Source organism: Rhynchophorus ferrugineus, unplaced genomic scaffold (assembly GCF_030347505.1).
Source record: "Rhynchophorus ferrugineus isolate W39M unplaced genomic scaffold, kcgeb_rfMv2 rfM1, whole genome shotgun sequence".
NCBI lineage: Eukaryota > Metazoa > Arthropoda > Insecta > Coleoptera > Curculionidae > Rhynchophorus > Rhynchophorus ferrugineus.
In genome coordinates this window covers 63512243-63535663 of record NW_027472580.1, presented here as the reverse complement: position 1 = coordinate 63535663, position 23421 = coordinate 63512243, and the positions used below count along the sequence as shown (strand labels likewise).

At 35.0% G+C, this 23421-nt stretch overlaps 2 protein-coding genes across 3 annotated transcripts in view; both read right to left on the bottom strand.

Moving 5' to 3' along the window:
* LOC143199309 (uncharacterized) overlaps positions 1–16627 on the bottom strand; it is a 23703-nt gene extending 7076 nt beyond the window's left edge. For both annotated transcript variants that reach the window (XM_076409074.1, XM_076409156.1), the window contains exons 1-7: positions 14433–16627; positions 14095–14297; positions 13839–14036; positions 7624–9256; positions 1908–6252; positions 1426–1811; positions 1118–1368 (exon numbers count right to left, since the gene is read on the bottom strand). In XM_076409074.1, the coding sequence (XP_076265189.1) occupies positions 1118–1368; positions 1426–1811; positions 1908–6252; positions 7624–9256; positions 13839–14036; positions 14095–14297; positions 14433–15375 (7959 nt within the window). In that variant the 5' untranslated portion in view covers positions 15376–16627. The remainder of the gene's footprint in view (positions 1–1117; positions 1369–1425; positions 1812–1907; positions 6253–7623; positions 9257–13838; positions 14037–14094; positions 14298–14432) is intronic.
* LOC143199428 (uncharacterized) overlaps positions 15960–23421 on the bottom strand; it is a 120478-nt gene continuing 113016 nt past the window's right edge. Inside the window, exon 3 of the mRNA XM_076409278.1 lies at positions 15960–23320. Coding sequence (XP_076265393.1) covers positions 15960–23320 — 7361 coding nt within the window. The remainder of the gene's footprint in view (positions 23321–23421) is intronic.

The following is a 23421-nucleotide window of genomic DNA, read 5'->3' as shown; positions in this document are numbered from 1 at the left end:
TCAAGAAGGTTCGAAGCTAATCCTTTCTTCAAAAAGAAACATTATTATTATTTATAGTAATAAAACTATAGAAAAATATAGAATTTTTTTCCATTATTTTCTACAATTTTTTGCCATCTCTCTGGCATGATATGGCGTTATTGTGTTGAAAGAACGATGCTGGTTTTGCAATGATCCCATTATCAATTAATTTTTAACATTTTTTCAACAGTTCGAAACTGTGTGTCAATCAAGCTATGCTGCATATACCTAAATAACAGGCGCTAACAGAAGGCGCGATGTCCGATCTGTACGCCAGGTGCCGCAGAGCATTATATTCGAGCTTCAACAATGTATTCTTCACAATTCTTGCAGAGTGTGGACGAGCGTAGCCATGCAACAGGATGCTGCTGTTACTCACTGCTGCTAGTCTTTTTTTTTGAAACAATTCGTGTGGTGGTACTTTCCTTCCTTTTGGATCTTTCCCACGGTGGGTAAACGTATGGAAACAATTGATTCATCAACTATTACTTTGTCTGAAATATCTGACCTGGGTGTACGTGTAATAAGTCTTGTAATTAATTGTTACTCGACTTTTTTGGTCCTTCAGGGATTTTGTTTGTTTGGTATCAAAATCGTCATTTTTAATCGTTGATGATATAACGGACTGTTTTGGAAGCCTAAGTAGCAGATTTCTTCAAATTAAACAAAAGTAATGTATGTGGAATATCCAATTTAAGCATTTCGCTATTAGTATCTGTATACACTGAATAACTTAATAATAGTAAATGGAAAACTGTTGTTTTACGTTAATAGTGTTACCATTTTAATATATAGTCTTCTAAAAAACACAGACCAGCCGACTAATGTCATTAAAATTTATGACGCACATTTTAAGTTTGATTTTTAGTATACGTTTCTGGTTTATAATTTCTAACTATTATCAATAATATTTTGAAGAATTTTGGCAACATGACCCAAGTTCCAACCCAAATCGAATTTTATAGATTGATTCGGTTACATGCTCCCACTCGTCAGACGTAATTCTATTTCTTTTTAACTAGGATAAAATTACAATTTTACGTCGTCTATAACGTAAGTCGGCTGTGTTGTTGAACGGCCTATACAGAATACTTACTTGAAGATAGAACTGACTAACAATACCAGCATCATTTTCAGAATCTGCATTTGGATAGAAGGACATCACATGAACACCGTGATAAATATCTCTAAGGTCAGATTGCATGACCATTCTATCTAAAGCCTCATGTGTTTTCCTTGCCAATACAACAAACTCGGTACTATTTTCTAAACCAAGCTTGTCATTATATTTTAATAGGGTTTGTCCAATTTTATCCAATGTAACGTTTAAGCTATAAGTGTATGTAGCTAAAATATAATTGCGTTTAACTAATAATTCTTATACATTAATATAGTATATCTTACGATTGCAAGGTCGGTCTGGGAACATGCGGGCAAAGCCTGGTCGGCACACACATCGCATAGTGTTCTCAATTTTTTGACAAAGTTCGTTTCGACTTGCTTTACATTCTGGTAAACATTTATCTTTATCTTTCTCCTGTATATCAGGCGAATTAACCTCAGGGTGGTTAGCGATTAAAATACCACCTAAGAGAATATTATTTACTTCATTATCAGTTATCTCGTCCCGTTCAGGCAGATCTTCGATGGATTGCTCCTCATTTGAGCTGGTGTTTGCGGGATTCTGTATGACCGGAGGTATTTTAACAACGCCACCTTTATTTTTATCCGTCATCACCACGAAAATAGAATCATTGTTATTGTATTGATTTTTATTTGGTGTGTCCTCGCTAAAAATAAGCAATTTATGTAAAAGTGGTATAAAATATTGTTAACAACATTAACTGTTGTAAAAAACGGATATTAGTCATAGAATTTAAACTTACCTGATTTCATCTCCACCTGTAATAATAAAATCTTCTAATGAATCATCTTCTTCAGCTTCATGACTATCAGAACTACTACTAATATGTGTCACAATTTCAACATTAGTTTTGTCAGTGATTGGTTTCAAATCAGGCCTAAGGTGTATTTTTGGATAATTGCTGTAATAAACATCAGGTGAATATAAGGAATGGTCTTTTTGTACGGTAGTCGTGACTGTTTCAACGATGCTAGTTGGTTTAACTAATGTGTGAATTTCCGTGATAGTATCAACAAGAAAACTCTTTTCTGTTTTAGTTACTAATACAGTTAAGGTACTTGGCGGACCACCAAGTGTCTTCACTACTGTTGTTTTAGTTATAGTTACTGTATGAGTCTTAGTATGGGTTATATATCTTGTTGGTACCAAAGATGGACGTGTGTCCTTAGAATAACTAGGTTGGAGGTTGTCAATTGACGTTTCGAAATCGTCTATGACTTTTACTTCATTTCCTGCGTGATGAACGGGTTTGGTAACTATATCGCCCAAGTCGAGAGGAACAGTAATTAATTCAGGCGTAGCTTCAGTAGTTGTGGATGTTGTTGTCTTCAGAGTGGTATCGATAATTATTTCAGGACTTTCACTGGATTGTTTGTCTACCTGTGGTATTTTTCCATTTTGGAGCAGTTTGATATCATCTTCAACGACTGTCATATCAGGATTTCCAACGATAATGTCAACTGATGTATTAGTTTCCAAAGTAGGCGATGGTGTAATATAACTCTCGGTAGTTGTTACCGTATTGTTCCAGTTATTTTCAAATAGTGGTATTTTTGAAGTTGTTTTCTCATTAACCTCGTTTTGATATACTGGTACATTTACAGGACGTGTAGGAGGAATCTTTGGTCTCTTAAAGTTACCCTTATAAGTTGTTATTCGCGGAGGAGCAGTGGTGGTTGCAGGTCTTGAAGTAATGGGTCTTCTGTAACTAGGAGGACGACGATATGGCGGATTTGGATTATGGTGATCGTTTTGAATAGTTGTAGGAGTTATTCCAGGATATTTTTTATCATCAAAGGAGTTTGGATTTATAGGCCTTATTGGCAAAGGAACAATAGAAGGCCTGTGGGTTGATTTAAGAGGAGGTGGAGACATGCCAAAAACTATTTCTGTCGTTGGTACTGTTGACTCTTGGCGTATCGGTATCTCTGGTGGAGGTGGAAGTATTTCCTCTGAAGGCACTGGCACTAGTGGTTTACGTGTACTTTTTTCTTCTATATTGCCTTCGGATTCTATGGACATATGTGTAGTGTTAAATACATTTTTACTGGAAGCGTTTCTGTCTTCTTTCGGTGGTTGCATAACCAAACTAGGAACAAGTATATCTTGGGTGTTCGGTGAAGGATACATTACTTTCATATTGTTTATTTGTTGAGTTAAATTTGCAATATCTATCGGTAACTTTTCGCTACTGTTTAAGTTAATCAAGGGTTTGCTCGGAATTCTTGTTGTGTTAAATGAATTGGTTTTATTGGGTTCCGTATTCTTTGCAATATCTGTTTCATGAGCCGTCAAAATATTAACTTCATTGGTAGGTAGCATTCCTGAGTATTTCGAACCGTCAAATGGAGTTTCAGTTTGCGAAAAGTTATTTGCATTAGAGAAAGTTGGTGCTGTAACAAGAACTGGTTCCATCGGTGTATATGTATCAATTGGTAAAGAAGTTACTTTTGGCCTGTTCTCTTCCACATGTTTTTTATGGAAGAAGTCGTCTTTGGAAGAAGCGTTTTCATCAATGAAAATCAGAATAGGTTTTTGGGTAGTTGTTTTAATTATGTTTTTCATAGTAATTTGAGACTGTGATGAAATTTCCTCTTTATATGTAGTAGTTTCAACTATCGATGGTGTCGGATATGTTATTGGTGGATGATTCATAATAGCGGGTCCAATATGTAAAGTATTTTCCTCGGTTTGTGTCTGGTGTTGGTCAAAATTAATGAATGGAATCGTTTTAATCGTCGATGTAGTAATTTGTGGCATTTTGTTTCCAAACATTCCGTTGTTTTGATTTTTAAAGGCTGATATATCATTTAGTGGACGAACAGAATGATCGTCATATACTTGAGGTTTTTCAAATGTGTTTGCGTTATTAGGTGGAATACTATTTTCTGTAGGTTTTCTGTTAAAATCGATGTATTGTGGACGTTCATATTTATCATATGGAAACCTAACATTTACACCAACTGGCTTTCTATCAGGGAATCTAACAAAATCGCTTGTCTTCTCAGTAGTAGTGCTCTCCTTCTTTCTCAATATTTCAATAGGTATTTCTCCAGGTTTTAAAGGGCGGGTATTGGATTCTTGAATCACTTCACCATCTTCGTTTGGCAGATCGTCTTCTAAGTGATCATCTGGTAGATCAAGATCATCATTATCGTTTTGTAAAACATCTTTGTAAATATTTTCTGAATGGTATTTATTGAAGTTAACGATGTTTATTGGTGGTTTCTCAAAATAATTATTCTGTCCAAAACTGGGATCTCTTGGTACGTTGAAAGTAGTTGGCTTATGATTATGTACATGCTGTGGATTATTGTGAGGAGTCACAGGCATTAGAGGTATCAGTACAGGATTTTTTCCTGGTACATATCTATTACCGAATGGTCTTTTAGATACAGTATATTTATCGATTGGTGGAGGTGTTATAAATTCAGAAATTCCAGGTATCGGGCGTGGTCTTGGTCGAGGGTAGTTGCGTTTTGGTTGTTGAGGTGGTTTTGGTTTAAGATTGCCGAGTCTAATCGGTTTTAGTTCTGTGTTTGGTTTCACTTTTTGATACGGTGGAGGTGTCATATCAATAGATGGTTCCTTTGGATAAGATTGTATTTTCGGATAGTATGTGGAGGGTGGATGAACCTGTACGTGGTTCCCCGAATTAATATGTTTATTATTTTCTACTAATATGTTTTCACCAGTTAGCGGAATACTACCAAAATTATGATCGTCATTGTATACATTTGGTTTTGAAAGTATATTGTTAAACGATATATTCAATTGATTACCAAAAGAATTAACCGAAAATTCATTGGAACCATTTTGTATAGAAACAGGAACAGACGGTATAGGTACTGTAATAGTTCCATGATTAATAATATGGGCATTGATATCTCCATTTTGTTCACTTAGTCCGAATGATAATGGAGGGACATTAATATTTACATTAGGATTAACAAAATTGACCAAACCATCTTGATTAGGAGCTTTTGGTTTTGTTGGAATAATACTTAGTGGGACTTTTTGATTTCCGCTTGTGTCAGGTTCTTGTTGTATAACCTGACTATTAGTTGGACTGACTTTTATAACACCTGAAACTTGTTTTTGATTTGTTCCTGTTAAATGTGGTGTGTTAGGGTGCACCGAAGCAAAGTGCGGTACTCCGTTGTTAAAATTCTCAACAGCAGAAAATTCTGGTTGTGGATATGGACTAGGGTCATCAAAATATTGGCCATTGTGATGTATTTCAGTAGATCCACCATATATTAGAGCAGTGGTTCTATTGAAAGGTATATTGACAAAAGCAACTTGAGACGGTTGAAGCTTCACTAAGAGAGGTTGACCAGTACTCCTCTCAACGACTTCCGGCAAAACCAATGGAACCGATGGTGCTATGATGGGTTTTTGTTGCGGAACATACGCCGGACGATACGAATTTTGCTTTTGCGAATTCGAGTAGTAATTTTCATTGATCGTCTCTTGTAGATTTTGAGCTTGTTTATCAATTTCCGATTGATATGGCAAAATTATTTGATTAACCGAATAAGGGGGTGGCGTTTCACCACTGTACTGTGCCGCGTATACATCTGATCCTACTCCATTTTTATTTGAATTTGTTCCAAGGCTTAAAACATTTTTAAACCGTTGGTTCTCAGTAAATTGTTGATAAGGTTGGAAACTATTGTGATCATTATTTGTATTTTCTAAAGGTATATGTTTCCTTTTATCTCCTTGAAACTTTTCCAGGGATTGTTTTTGAGGTGGAGGAGGTCCTACGTAATCATCACTATTTGGAGCATGAACAATATTGGTTGCGCTTTGCAAGTTATCGTTCACTAGTGGTATTTGAGGTCTTGAATTTATATTGTTATTATGTGATTTCCATGCATGTTTTTTGCGTGGCGGTGGCGGTGGTTTCATATCAATTGGAACATTATTTAGGTTTTCGGAAGAACGAATTGGTATCGCTGATGGTAATCTTGGGCCAACTCGTCCAGGTTTGCCAACAATAACATCAGAATTTGCCGTAATTATTTCTCCGGGACTTATTGGAATCCCATCATTTAAAAGAGAAGCTTCATGTTTTAATTTGCCTAAAATATAAATATTTTCAGATAAATGCTTAATCATATATAAAATTAAAATATTATATAACTTTATTTTTAATGTTATATATTATGTTACATACCGAAAAATTCTAAACTGACTAAGAATGCTTGAATAATTTTGTCTCGTATTAAATATTTCTATTCAAGTGATCACTAAACGACATAAGGTTGATATTAATTCCGTAATATCACATACGAAGCGGGTGACGAATTAAGATCATCTTGATGTGAGATCTATCGAGATCAAATTTATAAAAAATATAAAAACAGTAAGTAGTTTTTTCGATATAAACATTTACTTAATTTAATATAATTTTTCCCAAGAAAACTTAATCTAGAAAATATCTATAGAAAACTTTTTATACAGCTTTTTTATGGATGTAATTCATCCCTTTATATATTGTTAGGAAACATAGGATTTACATGGTGTAAAATACTGTATCGGTTAGAGTTCCAGAGATTGTTTTTAAAATACAGATACTCTTGAAAAGAAACTAATAAAAACGGAGTACAGACGATAAAACTTGATGGAAAAAGGTAAAGTAATAATATATGATTAGGTTTTGTGAGTCATAACACATTTTTTAATTATTCATTATAGATATATTGTTCTTCAAACTGGAAATAGGAATAGTTTTAGTCCAGAAGCAGAGCTAGTGTTTTCTTCCCTAGTTATACGGCGATTACCATGGGGAAATGAACCATGACATGTTTCTGCTCTGGTTTGAAAATCAGCTGTTAAGGAATTTGGAGAACGCATCAGTTATTGTTATGAACACTACAGCATACTATTTCTGGAAAAGATCACAACAAGTGGATCGACCAAGGAATGTTCATTTTATGTCATTTAATTTAATGAACACTGTGTTGTAGTTATAGTAAATGCATTATGGAGAATGCAGTAATTGAATCTAATTTTATCAGGAAAAATATACACAGGGTGTTAAATATGAAAGTACGGAGAAATAGAGTGATATCAAAATGACTTGAAAAGAAAATACAAGAACGAAGGAAACAAAACTAAGCGTAAAAAGGTAAATATGCTCTCTAATGAAACTAAAATACATACAAAATACTTGAATATACAATTGTGAACTAGGCGGATTAGGCCTCAATGTATACCACGAGTTATCTAACATAATATAAATCTAAATAACTAAAATAAATTGAAACTTGGTGTGGCAACATTGCGAACATTTTTCATAAATTTTGATGACGTGAGTTTATACTTTTATTGAATAAACTATATATTCAATGTTTATCATATATATCCATAAGTAAAAATGTTTTGTAATAAAAATACGTAAAAAGTATTACAAATTAATTGAAATAGTTACAATACTTAACAATACTTACTCAGAGTTTCAGGTCTAACTGAATCATTCCAATCAAATGTTGCTATATTTTGACTTTCAGCTATTTCAAAATCATCTCCCACGATGCCACCTACTGGAATATATACTGGAGAACGATTCGAAATATCTGGTCCTACATTTTTCTGCTGCTCAAAAACTGGAGGAATAACTGGGTTTTTTGGCTGAGTTATCGTAGTGTTCACATCGTAACGTCTTGTACTTTTCAAGTTTTTATTAATATAACCTGCCATCGCACTAAGCACTGGTGTTAAAACTTCTAGAGTGTTCGGGATATTTATTGAACCAAGTCCAAGAAGATTTTGTGGTGGCGCTGGTTGTTTAGTATCTGTCACTTTTGGAGGACCGTTTTGCTTCTTGTTTTTATCGTTTTTATCGGTCTTTTTCGTGTTTTTATCGGCTGTATTTGCAAGTAATCCACCAACTGTCTTAGTCGGGCTGACTTTTGTTTTATTCTTAGTTTTATGCCCCGTTCGTTTAACTTTACTAGTCACAACATCGATATTAGTTTCTTTTACAACTTGGGAGGCGCTACTGGGACTGATATTTAGGTTAGTAGTACTTAAAATAGGAGTTGGTATTAAATTAGCAAATGGGTCATCATCAATAAATACAATAGTTGACCCAGTAATTACACTTGGTGTAGTACTACTAAAACTTCCTTCTAAAATAGCACTAGTACTACTTTCTAAACCTGCCTCGACATAAGGCATTTCAGTCTTTTCTATAGGTAGTACTTGGGTAGGTTTAATGTCGTTGTATTGTTCGTTTGAAATCAGAGTTATATCCACAATCTGACCATCTCTAAGTGATGCTACTCTGCTAACACTACCTGAACCATGTTTAACATCATTAGCAAGTGAAAGAAGTACTTGGTCGTCAAACAAGTTTGGATCCAAAGTTTCGGTTACAATATTTTGCTCTATTTTAGTACTAGAATTAATAATTGTTGACTGCTGAGGATCTTTTTCTTTTAATAATGTTGTTAAATATGTGAAAGTTGTATAATATACCCTTGTTGCGAGGATATCAAATTTCGGTAAGGGATTTTCTTGATTTGCCTCAATTCGTTGGCTATTAATATCATATGTTAAAGTCTTTTTGGGCTGCAAAAGGACTTTCTCGGTTACTATATCACTTTCAGTTGAGATATTTGTATAAACTGTAGGTATTCCATTTTCTAAAATAGTATTGTAATATGTGTAAGTAACATAATATGTTTTAGTAACTTCGGTAGTACTAGTAGGCTCAACCAGTCTGTTTTCAAGTGGTTTTGTAGTATCTAGTGCTATATATGATGTCATTACCGGTCTTTCTCTAGATGGGATGCTCTCGGTTATAACTACTTGAGTAACAACCTCTTTAGTGCTAATAACACTTTCTTGGCCATTTTCATACAGTGTTTTTTCTAAATTTATTGTACTGTAGTATGTGTTTGTATCTTTCACAACATCTGTTATCTGGGAAGGTCTTAGCAAGGCTAGGTAATCGTCAGGTGCGGTTACAGTATTTGAAACAATATGTTGAGAGGAAATCACCAAAGGCTGTTCTCCATCAAGAATGGTGTTTAAGTAAGTATATGTTGTATGGAAGACTCCAACAGATAAATTGGGATACTAAAACAAAAATATTTGTTATAAAATGCGTATAATTTAAATATGATAATACTATGTGATTTATTATATTGTACAAATATACTAATTATTTAATGAAATTTAGAAATAAGTTAAATATTTTTATAAATACAACATATTTTTGATTTTTTCATTCTCATAAGATTGTATCGAAATAACTCGAAAAAATGGTGGTTTTGAAATAGTAACTGTCAAAATGTTGATATACATTTTCAAAGAATTAAGTTTTTCTAACCAGTTAATAATATTCATGAAAATATATAACACGAAAATATAGATAGAACTATTAATTGCAACGTGAAAATATATAATATATAAAAATTCTATATATAAAAATTCTATATATAAAAATTATAATATATAAATAGTGCATGGTCTGAATTCACACTACTACTTTAGTATTGAAATAATATATTATCTACTTATATCAATCAATCAAAAAAAAAATAGATCAAAAGAAGATTAAGAAGTCAGATTACGAGCTAATCTTTATTTATATATTATTATGAAGCGATATTATTAAGCATCAACGTTCAAATGGACAAATCAAATACTTTTATGAGCTATTGTGACTTGATTTCATTAATTCAAAATACAACAAGTCCATATTGCATCCCAACATACAGATATCTGATTTAAACGAATTAGATAATTTTGATTTTTAACTTACTATTTCGTTACACTTATATTGAGAGGTAGCAGAGGCAATAAATAAGAACAATTAGTGATCAAAAATTCTCTTGAAATTTTATTTTTGAGTTTTAATTTCAAGTTATGTATTTGCATTATAAGAGTTTCGTTTAAAATGGTGTAGAATTTAATCAACAGTGTCTGTGTTTTCGAATCAATAAGTCTACCAGGTTTGTAACTGGCGAAGTTGATAACATTCCGGGGAGATCATAAGGCTGTTTTGTTTTTAATTTATTCTATTAACTGGAATCAACTAACTTATCAAGAAAAGAAAACAAGTTGACATTCGAATGGCAGTCTTTTTCTGTTAAGTCCCCTAACCATAAACTATTAGATTTAGGGAACAGCCATGCTTAAAATACATCGCTATTCTTTGAATTCCTGACAGAAACACCACAGCTCACAGTCATAACATAGTCTTATAATTTGACAAAGGTTTGTAGTCCGGTATATAGCGCCACCAAAGGGAAATTGCAGCAGCTCAGTTGCTAAAACGTAGACTATTGGTGTTTGAAGTCACCAAAACTAGGTAAACCATCAAACGCATAGGAACCGAAAATCATGCAATGCTCACAAATAATTTAAACACAACAGTAAGGTGCCCAAATAGGCAAGGCCTCGCGTATATCCCTTTTGTAGTTCTAGTAGAGTATTGATGCTAATTTCGTAGTTCAGGGTATTGATAAAAATTGATCTGGTGCCTGCCTAGTGATGTGATGTGACGGTTGATATATTTACGTTTACATTACAAGGGTCTTGTTTACATTAGAATAGGATTTAACTGTTAGTTATGAAGTTTTACAAGCTCCAACGAATTAACACAATTATTCTTTAAGCTGTCGAATTTCACACTCTTGTCGATTTTCTTCAGAGCTATTTTACCTAAACGTAGCTGAATTTTGTTGATTAAGCGTTAAAATTCTTCTTTCAATGCACGGGTAATTATAGGCTTGTTAGTGTAAATCCTTGACATTAAAGAACGTCCTAAAATTAAATCAATTGATGTGTTGCGACGTAATTACAGTTATTTATATTTAAGAAAATTATTTATTTTAAGTTTAGGAAAAATATAATATCTCTTATTTTTATATAGTTTAGTGGTCTAGGGCTAATTTATTAGACCATTTAACTGTTTGTTGTAATATTTGTCTCATGAGAAAATTATTATGACTTGAAACAAAGTGAAATATCGTATTATATCGAATGTCTGGTAAAGCCAGGTTAAGATAACAAAGGCAACGAGCAAACAGAAAACACGTTGCTAGCAAAAAGGATGTCTCATCGGCTCGTTGTCTGGTGCTCCGGATAATGGTGGTACAGGTACTGGGTCTAAACGAAGCCCTTATAAGAAGTTAGATCTGATAGAAGACTTCTTATGGTGGCTATAACCATACACTTCAAGGAGCACCGAGATCGTGGGATATTTTTAAGAATCCATAACGCACATGTTCATCGGCGTGAGAAGTTCTTAGCTGGAAGAGTCTTTCCCTCCCCGAAATTCTGAACGAATCAGGGTGCAAAAAAGTGTTTCTTGAACCAACCATCTCAGCCACCACTAAGAACCCGATGGAGGAGCTTCAATGATAAAACACGGTGCATCGAGTGTGAGATTGACAGAATTAGTCAAAGAACAAAATAATTACAGAATCAGTCAGAACAGATCAAGGTTAATAAGTAAGAAGTAAAAGAAATAGAAGTGAGAGAATTAAAGAATAAGCCAAAGAAAAATATCAAGCGTGAAGGTCAAGAATTACAGAATAAGTCAGAACAGCCAAGAGTCGTGAGTGGGACCAGAAGCAAGCATTAGAATTAAAAAGAAAGAAAAAGGCAACAATAACCAACGAACAAAAAACAGAACAATTAATTGTAAACGACAATATAATTCTTATCTCGTGTGTATAATCATCAGTTGGGTCCGAGGACGGAATTAGTATTAGCCAAACCAGACATACAATTTAGTAAGTCATTTTAATTCACTTTATTTTCTTTCATTTTATATTTTTTATTTTTCTTTTCATTTTATATAAACAAATTCGTCTTTGTGCATTAATTTACGTAAAGAAAAGAGAAAATAAATTGCATTTTATTTACAACATTGTTTTATGTCCTTAAAAACTCAACATGGTGTTTCAGTGGACTAATATCCTATATGGTAACTTTCGTTTCGTTTCGTTTCAAGGACTCTTTGGAATATGGCGCCGTTTTAGTCATAAGAACTAGTATTACACATCTACAAATAACACAAGTTTACAAATTCGGGTCAACTTTTGGGCCCGAGCAGATGAGAAACAATAACCAATACAAATAAATAACATTATTTGGTGGCCTAAACTTAGATCTCCAATCCATGTGTCAAGATTGGTTCTAGTTTAGGAGTTCGTGCAGGGTAAAAATTATTTGAAACTTATTTTTGTGCTGTGATTATTCCTCGGAACGTGTGATAATTCAGAGAAAATTTACATATTTTTTTTATATGTTCGGTAACCGTAGAAAATATATGAGAATTGCATTTAACGATGCGTGTTTGGAGTACTTTGGTTTTGATGTGGTAAACACTGACAAGAACTGGCTACAGAAATTGTTCTGTAAGTGGTCACTGTGGTGAAAATCTATACTTTTCATTTTCTGTGTCAACATCAACGGAGATAACAGAAATATCATATAGATGATTGCTACTTTTGCTCGATGAACGTCGTCAGTATAAACTAAAAAACATAGCACTGTATAAACATCCTGACGTATCATCAGTATCGCAACCAGTTCCACAAACGGGCAATGGCCCATTGCCAATTTGTACAGGTACAAGTGCAAAGAATGCCTTAAAAACTTCGTCTTCATCACCGGTAAATGAAAGCCATTTCGTTATAAAAAAAATATTTAATCTATTAAGGAATATTTGTCGGATGTGATTACAAAATGTTTAATGCCTGAATAGACAATTTGATTCAAAATTACCATAATATTGGAACTCGAATATCTCTTAAAATACATTTTTTGTATTCACATTTTGATTTTTGCCCACAAAACGACACGAGCGTGGAGCAAGGAAATCACGGTATTGAATATTTCGAAAACTAGAACCAATTTTTAAAAACGACCTGCTGATTTGTGTTCAACCCCCCTTCCTCAATTTACAGCTTTTGGTTGCTCAGGTCCAAAACCGTGTATAGTTATGTAATGAATTGATGCAATTTTTGCTATTTGCAATTGTGCTATTTTTGAGTCTGCGCCAATATATTAATAATATAGTTTTTATTTAGTGCTTAATTTTAAACTGAAAACTTCGTTTGTCTAATGAGCAATTCCATTAGTAATCGATATGAAAATACATCTGAAAATACAACACTGATATTTTTCAATTTTTTTTTTGTAAATTAATTACTATTTTCTCTTTATTTTCTCTATGATTATGTTTTATTGCATACAGTATACTTCTCCATGTTTTTTATCAATCAGGACATTTATAAGGTCGCTTCCTTTTCTGATATTCTCGTATTCTCACTCATTTTGAGCTAAAATCGCTTTGCTTATATTTCAGTTTTTCTAACGTTGGTTCAACTTGTTCGGATAAAAGTTACAGTTTCAGTTATAAAATGTTGTGTATTTTTATCGATATATTATGTGCAGTACTTAGTAACCTTCATTTGCACAATTAACAAAGTGAAAAATCTCAAAAATAATGACTTCTGATTCGTAATTAAATATCTTCGATAAAAATTAAAGCTTATTGAAAGAGCTTGGACATAAAAAGAAATATTATTTTAGAATTTAGTATACTACAATTTAATCACTTAAGATTCTTATTCTTAATTACTTCTTATTCTAATAACTATTTAGTTATAAGCTTGCCAAACCTATCTTATATGTATTTTACCTGAGTTAGAGTTATTCCTACAGCTGGGGTTGGAAGTATTTTTCCAGTATTCATCCTTTCTTCAGTTGCAACATTTGAAATAATCTGTTCATGACTGGACACGGTTGTAGTGCCCTTTTCTAGATACGTTGTCAAGTAGGTAAAGGTAGTCAAACAGGTCTTCACAACGAATTGGTTGGGATCAAGTTGATTATCAGCCTATAAAATTTAAAGAAAATGTTACTATACTGCTATAAATAATTTCCCAAATCCTTACTGCTGTCGTTTCTTGAGGTAACAACATTAACATGTGATCGGTAAGCGTACTAGGTTTGAGCGTCACCGGTTTTTGAATACTCGGCGGTACGCGCTTTAACTCTTTATCCCCTGGATAAGTTGTTTTGTCCCCAGCGACAATTACTTCAACGCCATTTGACATAACTCTAGTGGCTAAATTTCGCGGTTCGGAATCCTCAAGTTCTAATACCAACAAAGTAATTAACAACCAAACCAAAAAAATTTTACAAATCTTTATATATATACAACAATAAAAGATAAATATTGAACTACGTGATACATATCTAATAATATACAAACAAATTAATTAACACTCACCTTTTAAGTTAGGTATTGATAGAGAAGAAGGATTATATTCCAAAGTTGAAAGAGAAGTCGACTGTACATCAGTAATTTTATTCACATTATCCAAATTAAGTAAGGTCAATGTCGTAAAACTTGTGGCAGATTCAGTTACGGTTGTAGTTTTTATCTGAGGTCTAATTTCGGTAGTCGAAATTACTGTCTCTTGGTAATCGGCTACTTGTGTAACCACGAGAGTGTACGTGCGCAATACGGTGACATTCATAGTCTTAGTGGCGTAATCAATACTAGAAATAATTGTTGTTCTAAATGGTAGGATTTGAGAATTAATTGATTCTGGAAATTCGGGAACAAGAGGACTATGTTCAGGTATCTCTTGTATTGAGAGAACAATATCATCATTTTTATTTTCTTCAACATTTTCAGTCGTAGTCTCAATATTTTCCGTAGTACTTTCCTCGGTGTTTTCATCTTTTGGAGTAACATTTTCTGTCGTAATTATATTTTCTGTAGTTGTTATTCTTTCTGTAGTTTGCTCTTCCATCTCAGATTTTTCAGTAGTAATACTTGTGGTTGTAATAGCCAAGTTCTTTTCTTCTAACGCATCGTTATATTCTTCACCATCATTTTCTTCTTCATCATCTAAGTCATCATCATTATATTCGTCTTCTTCTTCATCTTCATCGTCATCCTCATACTCGTTTTCCTCATCATCGTCCTCATCATCATCATCATTGTCATCATCATTATCTTCTGTAGTATCGTCCTCCTGTTCTTCAGCATCTTCTAGATCCTTATCTACGTTATCATCATCTTTATCAAATTCATTCGTAATTTCAGTTGCAGTTTCTTTAATGTTCAGATCGAGTTCTTTCTCATTTCGATATTGTTGTGTACTTGGAAAATCATTTGTATTCTTGTCTATTTGAACGTCGATATATGTATCTTGCATGATCATTTTTGTATTTAATATTTCTGTTGTCGGATTTATATCAACTGGTTGAATACTAAAAGACTTGCTTTTATTTGGAATCACTCTTTTTCGAGTTATTACAAATTTTCTTCTAGGCTTAGTTGCGGCTTGACCTTGTTCTTCTAGTACTGTAAGAAAATTATTGTCTGGTGTCTCGCCTGTCTGATTTGATGTTAGAATACGTTTTTTCTTTTTTATCTTAACTTTACGTCGTCTTTTTTTTAAGCTGAAATGATGACCAAAGGGTAATTGATCGTCTATTAGAGTATTACTGGCGGTGGTAGTTGATATCGGTTGTTTTCTAATTAGTTTTTTTACAACCCTTCTTCTATTGTTTGCTTTTTCTTCTGAATTATTCGTGGTGTTTTGTAACTCTCTTTTAATTCGTATTTTAGCGTAATTTATTTTAGTATCATATTTATTTATATTTGTATTGCCAATTTTCTTCGAAACGTAATCGTATTTGTTAGTATGGTTAATTTGATTTTGTACACTTAAAAGGCCCCTAAATTTTAGTTTTGACGTTTCGACCTTGGCATCATCAGGGGCAGTGATACTGCTAAGGTCATTTACGCTAAAAAATTATCGTCAGATTTGACCTTTCCAATGTCACCTGACGCTTTAACATATTTAATTGTGTACTTTTTGGTAGCCTTTGATCCACCATAATTAAAAATATCTGGTGTTTTTGTGCGGAAATGTTTAGGAACGTCTCCGATTATGCTTTCCAAGCTCTCGGTTTCTTTCGAAACGGAATCTGTCGGTTCGATCTGAATTTCTTTAGTTGCTGGTTGGACAATCTGATCGAAATAATCGACCGTGCTAAAAGCCTCAGTTTCGATTATTTTAGACGGTCTTACTGGAATTTCCCGTTTTCTTCTTGAATTTTCTCCAAGAGTAACTGTTGATAAGACCGTCGAGAATTCACCGGGAGTCCTTCCGGATACATATAAAGTAACAATACTAGTTTCTTTTGGTGGTTTTACTCTAGATGCGTTAGATTTCTTTTTATTTTTTTTCGTACTTCTCTTGGGAGCTCGACTAGTCACTTCTACAGCTTGGTTCTGAACAGGTTCATTGTCTTCAATGACAGGATCCAAATTTTGACTCGCGTCATGAAATTGTGGTTGTGAGGCATCGTTCAAACTGAACACGTTCGCGGGGGTTTGTGGTAGTAATAGTTGATTTTGAAGCAACTGATTGGCTTGTTGTTGCTGTAATTGTTGCTGGAGAAGTGGCAAAATAAGAGTATTTAATTGAGGCGCTTGTTGTTGGAAAAGTGGTACAGTTGGCGTGACAACTATAGTGTCGGTAAAATAGTCAATAGCGGTTATTACTTGGGTTGTGCTGTCATATATCGTAGTTAAAATTTCCTTGCCTCTAAAAGTAAGAGGAAGGACGGTTTCTAAAGTACTAGTAACTGTTGTTACTCTTGTGCTTGACCGAGTTTTAAATTCAGTTGTGGGTGTAGCTGGAGCAGCAGGCAAAGCTGCTGGTAAGGCAGCAGCATTATTTTGTAAAGCTAGTAAAGGATTTTGAGGTAATGCACCACCTAACAACAACTGCGATAACAAAATATTGGCCAGAGGTGCTTGTGCGGCTATGGCCGGCTGAATAGTGTTTACAACTTCCTCGACGTTGTAAACCGTACTAGGAATAACGTGAGAAAATGAAGTTTTACGGCCACCGATGGTTGTCGGTGTAAAAGTAACACTAGCGGTTGGCGTTTCATTGAGAATAAACTGAGTAATTAATGTAGCGCCATTATTTCCCAAAGCTGTATTCTCGCTTAAAAGAACCTTAACTTCTTTTCCAAATGGATTTACTGATGTCGAATATTGTTTTGGTCCCAGAACTTCAGTACTCAATTTTGCAGATATAATATTTTGATATTCTGTAACTTTGCCATTAACTACGGATATAGTGGTTTCAATTGGTATCTGATATGTTACTGTTACAGTACCATCGAATTTCGGTGCAACAAAATCGTCTTCTGGTTGCTGTTCATTCTGGAAGCCTCGACGATTGTTATTTGTAATTGGTTGTCTGCGACTGTTTCCTCTAGTTCTACTAGATGTTTTTCGGCTATTTGTTGTAGGTTTCCGATTAACAGATGATTCAGTCTGGTATCCACCTCTCAAGCGGCTATTCGACCTAGGTGAACTAGTGGTGGTTCGTCTGCTTGCTGCACTCCTAGATTTAAAATTGCTTCTACTATTACCGTTACTTGAAGTATCCTTTTCTCTCAGAGTAAACTGAGTTCTGCTGGATGTTGGTTTAGATGGTGAAATTCTTTTTCTCTGCGAACCAGAAGTAGATCCGCTAGTTGTGGCAGGCGGGGCTGATGTAGTTGGAGCCTTGTATTTATTTCCCTGATATTTATTTGTCTGACGATTTCGGAACAGAGTTGATTTTGCAGTAGTTGGTTCCTCTTGTTGTGGCTCAGGAGGTGGAGCTGCGGTTGTTCTTCCTGTAGGTCTCCTGAATCGTGAGTGCGCAACTTGTCTCTTTACCCTTCGTTTGAAGGGTCTAATCTGTAAACCAAATGATTTTCCACCCTCAAAGGTTGGTTGAGTTGGTGCTGTTTCAGTTTGAGTATTGAATAAGGAACTATCATAATCGGTATCTTCTTCCTCGTCACCTTCTTCAGATTCTTCGTCTAGATCTTCATCATCCTCATATTCTTCTTCATCCGGAGGCGGTGTAGTACTAGTAGTAAACAGGTTCCTCCTAGGGAATAAACCACCTGCTCTTGGTCTGTTTAACAAGGAGTTTGATCTTGCAAATGTTGTTCTCGATTTTGGTGTAGTTGTTGTCAGTTTGTTCGATTTAAAGCCGCTCTTTGTAGTGGATTTTTGAGTTGTACGAGAAATGGAATTAGGACGAGATGCTGGAGGTCTTTTAAATCGCAACAATGGATTATTAGTTCTTCGGCTAGATTCCGTAGTGCTTTGAAAAGCCAGTGTTGTTTCGCCCGTATCTCCGAAAATATCTGTGGGATCGTCTGTAATGGAGGTCGTTAGATCGTTTTCAGCGCCATCTGGTGGTGTTTCAGTAACAATTTTTGAGCTTGGAGAACGACTCAGTCCAGTGGCAGCCGTCGGTCTAATTCTAAATCTCGAATTTCCAGCATATAAAGAACTAGGTCTAATACCACCAGCAGAGGATTGTGCTCTTGTATTTCCATTTCGTCTAAATCCTGATGATGTAGGTCTGATAGGACCACTACTACTTCTGCGCCCTCCCGCGCTACTAGATGTTGCTTTTGGTCTAGCAAACCTTCTTCCGCCAGATGCTGTTGGTTGAATCGCTTGGTTACTGGTTGAAGTTCTTCTACCACCAAACCTATTCGATTTGGACGCTGGTACTGCAGTCACTGTAGGGGTGAAATCAGATCGGGTTATTGTAGCTGCTGTTGTTGAACCTGACTTATTGCGTCGGGGTGCAAATGGAGGCCTTTGGCGCGGTGCAAAGGGTCTAATAGCTGGAGTAAAGGTATTTTTCTTAGGCTGGAATCCTGGTCTATTTTTAGTTTTACTTTTGTCAGTTTCTTCTTCGCTGGTCTCTTCAATTTCCTCTGTACTAGATTCTTCGGCCTTTGATGATGAATCACTTAATGATCCTTCCAATACTACTGGTGTAGGTGCTATAGCAGTAGTAGTTGCTTCGTTATCCAAAATTCGTGTTGGAGTTGGAACAATATCATTTATATTTGAAACGGGAGTAGCAGTTGGCAAAATGAAACTAGAAGTACTTTCAATAACCTGGGCGTATCTTCCATCTATAATAGTTCCTAAAACTTTACTCTCATACAATGTAGTTGTTTGATTTTGGATTATGCTGCCTTCTATGCGCCTTACCAGACCTGTTCGATGACCCGTTGGTATATTTGTACCTAATGCTTCTTTTCTTTCTAAATTTACTGTTAGAGAACTGGTACTTTCCGTTACTTGAGCGTAAAGGTCATCCACATAAGTACCAATAGCTTGAGTGGTATAAAATAAGGTACTTACACCATCGGCATCTACTATTTTTCCTTGATTTATGCTTACGATTCCAGTTGGTTTTACCTCTGTTTTTACAGTATTAGGTGCGATAGTGGTAAGGATAGATGATGTACTTTCTAAGACTTTTGCATATAGTTCATCAATGTAAGTACCAAATACATTAGTCGATAATATAGTAGTGGTACCATCGTGTTCTATGGTCTCAACAATAGTCGATAACAATCCAGTTGGTCTGATATCGGCGTTCTTGTCAAAAATATTATTGGTTGGATTAGAGTTTATAGCTCTGCCAACTTGATTGTCAGTGACATCCTGACTTTTATTTAAAACATTTGTTACAGTTTCTAGACGACTATTTAAAACTGTTTCATCACCAATATATGATGTGGTGTAATAAGTGTAGGTAGTGAAGAAGGTAGTTAATTCTTCCTCATTAGTTGAAGAAGGTAATATATCATGAGGAGAGTTAGTTTGTCCAATACTACTATCTAATGTTGCAGTTGGTTTTATTTGTTCTATTTCACTTGTTGCTAATGGTATTATAGCATCCGGTGCTTCTGTTGCTCTAAAATCTGGTGTAACAATATTGGACACTGTCTCTTCTCGGCTAGTTACCTTGGTTTGACCATCTTTATAATATGTTGTCCAATACGTAAAGGTTGTGAAATATGTTACAGGTTGACTAGCATCTTCTGTCGAAACTACTCGAGTTGGAGTTAAAGTAGTTGTAACAACATTGGTGACAGTTTCTAGTCTACTAACAACATTACTTGAAGTAGTACCTTGATACATCGTAGTGAAATAAGTAAAAGTAGTATAAGATGTTTGCAGCAATAGTGTTGGGGATGGTATAATTTCGCTATCATTGTTGCTCTCCGAAAATATTTGATCTTCAACTAATACATTCCTTTTATCAATATTTTCAATAATCCTTTCATCGCCTTTAGATGTGCTACTACGCACATCTGTAACCATCGTTGAGATTGTTTCATAATCGCTTAAATCTAATATATCATTGTCGATCTCCTTTTTAATTTCTCGATTTAATGTAACATATCCGTCCCTTGATTGAGCTACGGATGGAATAATGTCATTTTCCTGAAGGATATTTTTATCATTGTCATTGATGCTGGCCGTTTTTTGTCGATTTATGCTGCTATAGCTATTTTCGCCATTCAATTTGAGAGTTTTTAAACGATTTTGTAATTCATTTTCGACGTAATCTTTAGAACCGTCTGGATTGTTGGGCAATTTTGTTGGTAAAATATTCAATTGTACATCTCCAGAAGCACTTGGTGTTACATAATTAGTATAGACTTCAGTTCTACTTGATATTTCCGTTTCTCCGTCTACAAATATAGTCGTGAAATACGTATACGTGGTGTAAAAAGTTTTAATGCCATTAACAGTTTGCAAATGTTTGTCGTCAAGAGCTGGCGTGGCTTTTTCAACTTCATCATTATTATTTTGATGATTCAATGATTTTTCATTATCAACGAGTTGAGTGGGCATAACTCCATTAACCGCCGTTGGTTGAATATCTGCTAGATCATCGAACGATACAGTTCTGGATTTATACGCAGATACATCGGTATCATCTAAGAGGCCGGCGATAGCTGGATCGGTTGCGTCATTACCAGGGTCTAATGTAGATGTTATAACATTAGTAGTAACAACAATACGACTAGCTACAGAACTAGTGGCATCTTGGAAATATGTAGTTAGATAAGTATAAGTTGTATAGAGCGTTTTTAATATAATTTCCACTTCATCCCCTTCGTCCGTAGTAGATTCAGTGGCTTCTGATTCAGATTCGGTTACATGCCGTTTTTCTGTAGTAATTTCTTGTGGAAGCGTGGTTTCATGGAAGATAGTGGTGTCTTTACCTCCTAACACCGAATCGTCTATTATCGTTGTTATTTTTTCTTCTGTTGTACTTTCGACAGTCTCGCTTATTTGAGTTGGTTCTGTATTAGATTCAACAACATCCGTAGGTCGAATTGCGCTACAGGGAACAGTTTCCAGAGAAATATCACTGGACACCATAACATTAGATCTTATAGACGTACTGGTGCTATCTTCCAGAGGAATATAAAATGTGGTCAGATATGTTAAAGTCTTATAAGTAGTAGATGGAATAACTTTCATATTTCCTGTACATTCAAGTTGTGCATTATCACTCATCAAGGTAGTTTTATCTGTATCAATTTCATTTTCAGAATCCTCTGGTGTCGTTGAAATGTCCTTTTCTGTTGTTAACTTTTCTTCTTTGTGCGTGCTGGTTGTGGATTTTTCTGATGTAGTCAAAAGTAAACTTTGATCTTCTGGTGATGTAGCCACCGTGACAGATGGCTCAGTAGGTTTAGCTTGTGTTGTAGTCAATTCAAATGAAAAATCATCTTCAAAGAATATGGTTTTAGCTCCACCGTTGCCGCTTTGTACTTCTGTGGTTTCTTTTTCAGTAGTAACATCATCGAAAAAGACAGTTGAAGGTGTATTAGTTAATGGTTCCGTAGCTTGATTAGCTTGCGCCTGAAGTGAGGCGAGAATTTTTGCAATATCTTCGGCACTCGGTGTAGAGAGCATAACAGGCTGAGTTTCAGATGGTTGAACAACATCTGGAGAGAATAGAACCGTTTCTGTCGATGATTTTAATCCATCCTGTTTCTGTTCATTTGCAAGAACTGACATTTTGGCAGCCAAATCAACCGGTTCTTCAGGTCCAGTGACTTGTCCATCGCGATCCTCCTTGTTAATTGTTACGGTACTAGGACCAGATATGTTGAACATTTCTTCTAACTCTTCATTAGTCAGTTCAGTGGTTGTAGTTGGTAGCTCTTCTGTTGTAATATATGTCGGATAGTCCCTTTCCGTAGTAAATTCAGTTGGTTCGGTTGGCTCTTCCGTTTCAAGATCTTCTTCTTCATTTTCCTCTTCATCAGGCGATTCTGTTGTTGTTATTTCTGTTGAAAAAGGAAATCTATGGACTGATGTAGGATTGATGGTTGGTTCAACCGCAATCTTAGTTATTTGGGCAGTATTTTGAGTAACTTCTGTTGTGTGAGGGGTGAATACAATTACAGTATTTGCAACGGTGGTAGTAAAATCAGCAAAACCTGTATAAGTAACCGTTTCCATTTGAATAGGATCAGGTTTGAGTAATCCGGCTTTAAAAAGGAATTTTGCCTTACGGTCAGCCTGTGTGGTAATTTTTGATTTTTCAGTTTTAGCGTCAAAATCAGGAAGATCAATAAAGGACAATCCAGAAGGTGAAAACTCATTTCGCACAGTGAATGTCGGCAAGTTATCCCAAGCACGAACTTTTGATGGTTTATACCCTTGGTCACTTGGTTGATCCTTGTGAAAGATTAAATTATCTTTGGTATAATCTTTTTGAGCATTAACTTTGACAACTTGAAGATTTTCTGGCCGTACAATATGCTTTGGCTGTTCATAAACAACTCGGGCATTATTTGATTGAGCCTCGTTGAGGATTTCATGCTGGGTAATTGGTTTGGGTTGAGAAGCTTCGCTAACACTTTCAGAGTAGTAAGGGATGGATGTAGGAAAGACGTAAACCGCCTGGGGAGCTTCTGGTGAGATAAAATCAGTATTGCGCACGAAATTTCGATTTTTGTTTTGACGACCGTCAAGTTTCCAGTCATTTTTAATTGGCTGTTCGTAAGCTTTAGTCTGCGTATCGTGGTCATACAATACTCTCGATGTTTTGGTCAGTAAATGAGCGTATAGTCGTCCATTATCTAGCGTCGTACCTAGTACTTGAGTAGCGTACTCGGTAGTAACACCGTCTTGAATAAACGTTCGTGCAGTCGATGTAATAAGTCCAACGTCAGGTCTAACGCTGAGAAATCTGCCCAGAGAATTTTTGCCATGGGCGTCCACTAGGAGGACTGTGGTCACATCTACGAGACAGAGGAAGAGAAAATTAATTTATATTACAATAGAAAGGATGGAAATGATTTTTGTACATTATTTTATATAGCAAAACCTACGATGATCTACA